The sequence below is a fragment of the Triticum dicoccoides genome, chromosome 5A (genome assembly GCF_002162155.2).
Source record: "Triticum dicoccoides isolate Atlit2015 ecotype Zavitan chromosome 5A, WEW_v2.0, whole genome shotgun sequence".
Lineage (NCBI taxonomy): Eukaryota > Viridiplantae > Streptophyta > Magnoliopsida > Poales > Poaceae > Triticum > Triticum dicoccoides.
The window spans coordinates 583401030-583410785 of NC_041388.1; the positions used below are offsets into that span (position 1 = coordinate 583401030).

Sequence of the window (9756 nt, forward strand, 5' to 3'; positions counted from 1 at the left end):
TGCTGTAAACGAGCCAAATTTACTCCTCCGGGGCCTTCATGAGTTGACTGCGAGCAACCAAACATTCACTTATTGTTTCTGCCCGCGGTCGTTGCCGCGGCGTGCTCGGCGTGGGTGATCTTGAGCGAGCGCGAGGCGCACGAATCTCTCGTGGGGGACGCATCGTCCATGACGCTGCTGGTCCCAAGTCTTGGAAGCTCGTTAAGGCAGATGTCATTCCACGTGTATGCGGTCCGGGTTGGTGAGGGCGTGTGAAGTGCACGTACCAGGAAGCCGGGTTTGCTCCCCTGTTTCAAATAAAAAATCCAATCGTTATCCCTTGTGTACGATTAGGATCTTATCCTGATCCCCTAATAATCAAATCGTTTTACAGTATCAAATCAAACAGTAGGCCACTAGGATAACGTTATACACACTAGCCAACGCTAAGCTCACAGTCACACCCTACCCTTCGTCCATCTATAAATAGGCCGGTTGCTCGTCCAGAACTCTCACACCATCCACAGCAAGCAACATTAGCACTACACTCGTACCACTGTTCTTCCATCTTAGAAGCGTACGTACGCCAAGATGTTCGGCGGCGGTCTCCCCATCATCGGTGGGATCGGCGGGCTCACAGGGAGCAAGACCCGGCTCAAGGGGTCGGTGGTGCTGACCCGCAAGAATGCACTCGACTTCAACGACCTGGGCGCCACCGTCATGGACAATGTCACCGAGTTCCTCGGCCGCGGCGTCACCTGCCAACTCATCAGCTCCACCATCGTCGATTCCAGTGAGCACCATCGAGCACTCTCCTTCAGCATTGCGTACTTATCTTCCCGTGCAATGCAATGCAGTCTCTGATTAGCTTGTTTGTTTACGTGGCTCGGCTAGACAACGGGAACCGCGGGAAGGTGAGCGCGGAGGCGAGCCTGGAGCAGTGGATCACGAGCCTGCCGTTCATCACGGTGGGCGAGAACAAGTTCAGCGTCACCTTCGACTGGGCGGTGGACAAGCTGGGCGTGCCGGGCGCCATCATCGTCAAGAACAACCACGCCTCCGAGTTCTTCCTCAAGACCATCACCCTCGACAACGTCCCCGGCCACGGCAAGGTCGTCTTCGTCGCCAACTCGTGGGTGTACCCGCAGGCCAAGTACCGCTACAGCCGCGTCTTCTTCGCCAATGATGTGAGCGAGCTCTTCAATCGCCAATGATCCATGTGTTCAATGGATGCAACGTACGTTTTTGCATGTCCACTTATTTAAGTATACGTGTATGTACGTGCCTGCGCAGACGTACCTGCCCACCAAGATGCCGGCGGCACTGAAGCCCTACCGCGACGACGAGCTCCGTAACCTGAGAGGGGACGACCAGCAGGGGCCTTACGAGGCGCACGACCGCGTCTACCGCTACGACGTCTACAACGACCTCGGCGACTCCCGCCAGATCCTCGGCGGCTCCAAGGAGTTCCCCTACCCTCGCCGCTGCCGCACCGGCCGCAAGCTCTCACAGACCAGTGCGTTTTATTTCACTTTCTCTTTCTCAATCAGTAACACAGTCTCTACTTGGAACTTATGAGTACAATCCATTGCGCGCAGACCCTGATCGCGAGAGCCGGCTTCTGCCGCTGGTGCAGAGCATCTACGTGCCGCGGGACGAGCTGTTCGGGCATCTCAAGAAGTCGGACTTCCTGGGCTACTCGCTCAAGGCGCTGGTAGATGGCATCGTGCCGGCCATCCGCACCTACGTCGACCTCTCCCCCGGCGAGTTCGACTCCTTCGCCGACATCCTCAAGCTCTACGAGGGTGGCATCAAGCTGCCCAGCATCCCGGCCCTCGAGGAGGTGCGCAAGCGCTTCCCGCTCCAGCTCGTCAAGGACCTCATCCCCATGGGCGGCGACTACCTCCTCAAGCCCCCCAAGCCGCAAGTCATCAAACGTACCTACCTACCTACTGATATTTTACTTATTTCCCTTAGAAATAAACTTATATCTTACTTACGTATTTCCTCCGTTCCAAATTACTCGTCGTGGCACCCTCCGTTCCAAATTACTCGTCGTGGTGCCACGACGAGTAATTTGGAACGGAGGGAGTAGATATAAATAATTCTATAAACTACTTCTGGTACATAGGATTCATCAAACGTTGGAAGAAAAATAAATATAATTTCGACTATTTACGCACGTGCAGAGGACGAGAAAGCATGGATGACCGACGCCGAGTTCGCAAGGGAGATTCTCGCCGGCGTCAACCCGATGATGATCACCCGTGTGACGGTGAGAGCCAAATTAAAAGTGCTAGTATGTATTAAACATGGACTAAACTAACGGTAAAACTAATCCATTGCATTGCAGGAGTTTCCTCCCAAGAGTAGTCTGGATCCCAGCCAGTACGGCGACCACACCAGCACCATCACCGAGGCGCAGATCGGGTCGAGCCTCGAGGGCCTCACCGTGCAGCAGGCAGTCTCCAGCAACAGGCTCTACATCCTCGACCACCACGACCACATGATGCCGTACCTCGTCAGGCTCAACAACCTCGACGACACCTTCCTCTACGCCACCAGGACTCTGCTCTTCCTCAAAGGTGACGGCACACTGGCGCCGGTCGCCATCGAGCTGAGCACGCCGCTGCTCCAGGGCGGCCTCACCACCGCCAAGAGCACCGTCTACACTCCGGCGTCCACCGGCGTCGAGGCCTGGATATGGCAGCTCGCCAAGGCGTACGTCTGCGTCAACGACTACGGCTATCACCAGCTGGTCAGCCACTGGCTCAACACGCACGCCGTGATGGAGCCCTTCATCATCGCCACCAACCGGCAGCTGAGCGTGACGCACCCGGTGCACAAGCTGCTGCACCCGCACTACCGTGACACAATGAACATCAACTCGCGGGCGCGCGAGCTGCTCGTCAGCGCCGGCGGGATCATCGAGCTCACCGTCTTCCAGCGCAAGTACGCCATGGAGATGTCCTCCGTCACGTACAAGGACTGGAACTTCAACGAGCAGGCCCTACCAGACGATCTAATCAAGAGGTAAGCAAGTTTTTCTTCGTATATAGCAGGTTAATCATGTGAAGAACCGTTCCTCAGTGAGTGACATGGTACTACTAATCATGAATTGCAGGGGCATGGCGGTGCGCGACCCATCTAGCCCGCACAAGGTGCGGCTGCTACTTGAGGACTACCCTTACGCGGTGGATGGGCTCGCTATCTGGACCGCCATCGAGCAGTGGGTGACAGAGTATCTGGCCATCTACTACACCAGCGACAGTGTGCTTCAGAGCGACGTGGAGCTGCAGGCGTGGTGGAAGGAGGTACGCGAGGTCGGCCACGGCGATCTCAAGGACGCGGCATGGTGGCCCAAGATGATGACGGTGGCGGAGCTGGTCAAGGCCTGCGCCACCATCATCTGGACCGGGTCCGCGCTGCACGCCGCCGTAAACTTCGGGCAGTACCCCTACGCAGGTTACCACCCCAACAAGCCGTCAGCGAGCCGTCGTCCGATGCCGGAGCCGGACACCGAGGAGTACGCCTTGCTGGCCCGCGACCCAGAAAAGGTGTTCATCCACACCATCACCAACCAGGTGCAGTCCATCATTGGCATTTCCCTGCTGGAGATCCTGTCCAAGCACTCCTCCGACGAGATTTATCTCGGGCAGCGTGACACGCCGGAGTGGACCTCGGATGCCAAGGCGCTGGAGGCGTTCAAGCGGTTCGGCACAAGGCTGGAAGGCATCGAGAGCCAGGTGGTGGCCTTGAACGGAAACCCCCAGCTCAAGAACCGCAATGGACCAGCCCAATTCCCCTACATGTTGCTCTACCCCAACACCTCCGACCACACGGGCAAGGCCGAGGGGCTCACGGCCAGGGGCATCCCCAACAGCATCTCCATCTGATGAGATATTCGGAGAAAGGTCGGTTCTCGCCAGCACGCAAAAATGTTAGGGTGCGTGCTTGCAACAACATTGCTTAAATAATCCAGTACATTAGTGCTCATTTGACACCCAAGTGTTATGTGCATGGGTAGCCACTGGCCAATGTATCATCTTTCATGTAATTTTCCCTTCCAAATTATATATTAATAAAGTGATGAGTTATGCTTCTTTTAATTGAAAGAGTAGGAAACATTAATAAACGTATGCAGACTATCCTAGTGAAACGGGCATTGAAGGTGGTCTCGGTACATGGGCCTGAGGCGGTTTTCCGTCCGCCTATAAGCCATTGTCGCTAATGTGCCTAGAATTGGAGACGGATATCTAATTGCATGCAATGATATATCACTGTAAGTGGTGCATTGACAAAAATGCCTCACACGCTTGAAACATCAGAAGTGGCTTCTTATTTGGAACCACCTCCTATATACTAACGTTACATGTGGTTTCTTCAGCAGAATGACATGTATTTCGTGTTTGAGGGTGGTTTTCTTTTTCAATGTGTTTTCATAATGCACACATCCACATTCATCTCATAATTGCATTGTATCCTATTTCATAAACACATGTATATACATGTGTACTCGCAAAAAAAGGATATAAAAACTGCCGCAAATTTTAAGAAAATGTTCGTGATTTAAAAAAACAGGATATAAAAAAAAATGTTAGCGAACAATGTTCATGAATTAGAAAGAATTTGTAAGAAAATGTTCGTGATTTAAAAAAACAGGATATAAAAAAAATGTTAACGAACAATGTTCATGAATTGGAAAGAATTTGTAAGAAAATGTTCGTGATTTAAAAAAACAGGATATAAAAAAAATGTTAGCGAACAATGTTCATGAATTGGAAAGATGTTCATCAGATGAAACAGAAAAGGGGAAAGGAAAAACAAAACAAATTTGAAAATAAATAAAATGAAAATGAAAAACGGGAATGAAAAAATTAAAATGAAAAAGGAAAAGGAAAAAACAAATAAAAATTCCAGAAATAAAAAACAAAGAAAATAAAAAAATAACATGAAAAACGTTCTTGAATTTGAAAAAAATGTTCGCGAATTCAAATAATGTTCACGATTTTGTTAAATGTTCAAGAATTATAAAATGTTCCAGAATTTGAAAAACAATCATGAATATGAAAAATGTAGGCAGATTCAAAAAATATTTCTGAGTTTCAGAAAGTATGAAATGCAAATTCAAAAAATGTTTGTGAATTTTCATAATTATTCATGAATTCTAAAGATCTTCATGATTTTAAAAATGTCTACAATTTCAAAAAATGTTCGTTAGTTGAAAAAATGTTCATGATTTCTAAAGAATGTTCGTGAATTTTTCTAAAAATGCTATTCACGTATCTGTAAAAAATATTCATGATTTGGAAAAGGAGCATGGATTTGCAAAAAAAATGTTCAGTAATTCAGAAAATGCCAAGAGTTTGTAATAAAATGTTTGAAATTTGGAAAATGTTAGCGATTTAGAAAAGTCATGATATTAAGGAACGTTTGTGAACTCAAAAAATACTCATGATTTCAAAAAACTGTTTACAATTTCAAAAACCATTCAATAATTTGAAATATGTTTGCAATATGAAAAAGAAAAAATGGAAAAAGATATGAAAATAAAAGGAAAAGATTAATGAAAATAAAAAACGAACAAGATAAAATGACAATATAAAATGGAAATGAAAATATGGGACTAGAGATGAGTCAATTTTAGTTAAAAGGCGTCCGAATGATTCAGAGTTTTTAGATCTTGATGCAAAATTTGATAAAAGTGGGATTGGAGAGGTCAAAACTTTAAGTAGCAATGAACCCACTCTTTTGGATTTCAAAGAATTTAATTATTATAGTTGTTCTTTAATAAATTGTATTTCCTTATTGCAATCCATGTTGAATTCTCTTCATGCTTATAATCAAAACAAAGTTTTCACTAAACATATCGTTGCTGCTTTGATGCAATCTTTGGAATAAAAGCTTGAATTGGAAGTTTCTATCCCTAGAAAACTTTATGATGAGTGGGAACCTACTATTAAGATTAATATTAAAGATTATGAGTGCCATACTTTGTGTGATTTGGGTGCTAGCATTTCCACGATTCCAAAAACTTTATGTGATGTGCTAGGTTTCCGCGAATTTGATGATTGTTTTTAAAATTTGCATCTTGCAGATTTTACTATTAAGAAACCTATGGGAAAGATTAATGATGTTTTTATTGTTGCAAATAGTAATTATGTGCCCGTAGATTTCATTGTTCTTGATATAGATTGCAATCCTAAATGTCCTATTATTCTTGGTATACCTTTCGTTAAAACGATTGGTGCAATTATTGATATGAAAGAAGAAAACATTAGATTTCAATTTCCGTTAAGGAAGGGCATGAAACACTTTCCTAAAAATAAAATAAAATTGACATATTAATCTATTATGAGAGCTAATTAAGGATTGCACACCAAAGATGACAATACCTAGATCTATTTGTGTTTTTATGCCTAGCTAAGAGCGTTAAACAATAGCGCTTGTTGGGAGGCAACCCAATTTTATTTTTGTTATTTGCTTTTTTGTTCTCCTTTGCAATAAATAATTCATCAGCCTCTGGTTAGATGTGTTTTTTTGTTTTAAATAGTGTTTGTGTCAAGTAAGACCTTTTGGATGGCTTACGGTGATAGTTGATTTGATCTTGCTGAAAACAGAAATTTTTGCGCTCAGGAAAAAACAATTCTCATTTTTAACAGAAGCGTGATAATATACTGATTATTTTTGCAGAAGATCTCTACTCCTAATGTCTGAGTTGGTGAATAGCCTCCACGGTTTATTTTCGTCCCACCACTTTCAACCATTTTCTTTCGCTAGTTTTTTTTCGTCCCCTCCCCCACCCCACCCCATCCCACGCAGCCATCCAAAAAACCCCACACCCAGCAAAAAATCCATCGATCCCATCCCCATCATTTTTTTTTCATATCGAACCGGTGGGCAAATAACCAGTAAAAAACATGATCCCTCACGTACCACAATCTATCCATATCCACTCTTTCCTTCCATATCACCACTTTCCTACAATATCTATTCATACGGTGGCAACAAGCAATCTATTCAATTAAACACTCTTTCCTTCCACACCACTTCCCCAATATACTATCTATCTATTCTTATCGCGGCCACAATCAATCTATTCAATTAAAAAAAGTTAAATCCTTTAATCATCAATCATTCCATATACAAAACCAATCATCTTCAAGGTTCGAAGACGATGGAGAGTATTCCGATTCAAATCGGGACTCCTGGGCTGGGTGGCGAACCCTGCTTCAGCGTGGTTCCAATGCTTGGCGAGTATCCGTGAAGACGCACACCTGAAACTGTCAAGTGAGAGGGAGGCGCCACTGTCCTTCCTGAAACTGCCACAACACAGGTCAACACACGCAAGTTCTAACCTTGGGTGACAGGTTTTATGCACTTTCCTTCGTCTCCGATGGATAATGGATAGCTGCCACAGCACAGGTCAGCAAACACAGTCCTCGAACAGCAAACGCACAGCCCTAACACCCACTATTATAAGTCTCAGATGTATGGTCGTTTTTTCATTGAGTTGGTCATCCCTATAAGACCTAGGTAACTGCTAAAGGTAAAAACAATATTCTACCATAGTTTTGGTATTTATTTGACAAGTTTTGGTATTTCTCACCTTGATAGATTATTGTGCATATGTTGATAACATATACCTGCCAGGAATTGTGAGGAAAAAATAGTTCAAAAACATGATCTGGTAGTACTATGAAGCATCTATTTGACAGTACCTGTAGGTAAGAAGCTTAATCATGTTGCTATCCCATTAAAAAGTACTCCTGGTTGTTGTATACTCATTGTAGTAAGAAGCCTAATCATGTTTCTATATCTGTAGGTAAGAAGCCTAATCATGTTGCTGTCCTAATCGTGTAGCAGTACTATGAAGCATCTATTTGACATTGTCAAGTTCCATGATAAAAAGAATCAGTGAAGAAATATATCATGATAGTCAAGTTTCATTGATTTCAGAGGTCCCATAAGCCTGTCAAGAAAATAGCAGAGAGTTTTCAATGGTGAAAATAGAAAGTGGTTACATGACTGAAGCATGGTTTTCATAGTCTAAAATAATAGGAAAAAGTATATTTTTCGTTCCTTAATTTTCTTGATAGTCTAAAAATGGTCCCTCAACTCTAATACCAGCAAAATCTTGTCCTTCAATTTTTAAAACCGGATATTTTTTGTCCCCTGAGTTGCTTCGGGTGGTTTTGTGCTGACGTGGCATAGTTTTGACCATTGACTTCGCCACCTCATTGTCCACCTCAGCTTGGTCTTCCCCCTCTCATTCTATGCCCACCGGAGCACTTCACTGCCTGCGTCTGCTCCAGCCGCCACCTCCATGTGCTTCGTGTGGTGGGATGCACGCGCACTTCTCCATCGCCTTCGTTGAGAGGGGCATGGACTGGGACAAGAGGCTGCTCGCCTGAGCGACTCCGACACAGAGAACGACGGGGGCTGCGGTGGAACAGCGGATGTCGTCACTGAGGACACACAAGATGAGTACGACAACGGGAGCGCTGGCCTCGTGGACGGCGTGCTCGTCCCGGGTTGGATGGCCTATGCCGCCACCGCGGAGTCCGTGCAAGCCCTGAGCTCCTCCACCTCCGGCAAGTGTGTTTGCGTCATGCACCAGGAGCGCAGCAGGCCACGGGGCGGAGCTCGACGTTGGCGCATGGCAACTGTTCGACAGAATGCCCACTAGATAGGAAAAAAGGAAGACGAGGAGAAAGAAGAAGGGCGAGGCCACGCCCTGGAAGACCGAATGCGCAGCTTCCTTCGTCATCGTCATCTCGTCCTTCCCTGTCTCTCGTTGAAGTAGGGCACGGTGGCCACGCCCTGGAAGCCAGTGTCGGCACATCCACGGCGAACACATGCCGGACGCCATTGTGCATGCCACCTCGGGCTCCGGCGTGTGCAGCAGCAGGCTGAGCACGTCTGCGTGGCTCGCGGGACCGTCGAATGCCGTCGCGGTGCTGACTGTTAGAATTAGTTGTTGTATAGGGATAGAATTCTCTTTGAATTGTAAACTTATTCTATCTCTTCTTCTGTTTCAACCTCTCCCGAATATCTCTCTGTAAACCGATCGATCTAGCCTCGATCCAAACATGTAAGCCACGGCATATGTTCCATATAATGCAATGCAGCCTGAGCAAAGGGTTCTACGCTTCCCATATTATTTCACATGGTAACAGAGCCTCTTCCTCAACAAAAACGCATCTAGCTACCTTCCTCCATCAAGAGCATGTCTACCACCTCCGCCACCATGTCGCCCAGCACCATGGGTGCACTTTCCACCACCTCCTCCTCCACCTTCGCCTCCTCATCCACCACCACCACCTCATCCCTTGGACCACCACCACAGGAGAAGCTGACGAGAGGGAACTTTCTTCTCTGGAAGGCTGTCGTGCTTCCGTAGATCAAAGGAGCACAGATGGAGCATCATCTCGACGAGAAGAGCCCGGCACCGCCGCCCACCCTCACCATCACCAAGGACGGCAAAGAAGAGCAGATCGCCAACTTTGCAAATACCCTCTGGTATGCACAACAGCAGCAACTTCAAGGATATTTGATGGGCTCTCTTTCCCGTGATATTCTTGCACAGGTCGCCACGTTACAGACGTCGGCCGAAGTTTGGCGTGCCATTCATGCCATGTTTGCTGCTCAGAGTCAAGCTCAAGCCATAAACACCTGCATCGAGCTAACCAATCTTCAGAAAGGTAATATGACCATGGCTGAGTACCTTGGCAAGATTAAAAGTCTTACAGATGAAGTTGCCTGCACCACCGCCGT

General features: G+C 46.5%; 1 protein-coding gene across 1 annotated transcript; it reads left to right on the forward strand.

The window, feature by feature from the left end:
* The first annotated feature begins 489 nt into the window (after positions 1-489).
* LOC119303067 (linoleate 9S-lipoxygenase 2-like) lies at positions 490-4088 on the forward strand. Its single transcript, XM_037580157.1, has 7 exons — positions 490-772; positions 874-1166; positions 1273-1495; positions 1578-1916; positions 2169-2254; positions 2333-3012; positions 3104-4088. The coding sequence occupies exons 1-7, from the start codon at positions 571-573 to the stop codon at positions 3873-3875; spliced, it is 2595 nt and encodes an 864-aa protein (XP_037436054.1). The 5' UTR covers positions 490-570; the 3' UTR covers positions 3876-4088.
* Positions 4089-9756: the final 5668 nt, after the last annotated feature.

Coding starts and splice junctions, on each gene's coding strand:
- LOC119303067 (XM_037580157.1), top strand. CDS start 571: ATGTTCGGCGGCGGTCTCCCCATCATCGGTGGGATCGGCGGGCTCACA. Junction 1,917..2,168: donor CAAGCCGCAAGTCATCAAAC/GTACCTACCTAC, acceptor ACGCACGTGCAG/AGGACGAGAAAGCATGGATG. Junction 2,255..2,332: donor TGATGATCACCCGTGTGACG/GTGAGAGCCAAA, acceptor ATTGCATTGCAG/GAGTTTCCTCCCAAGAGTAG.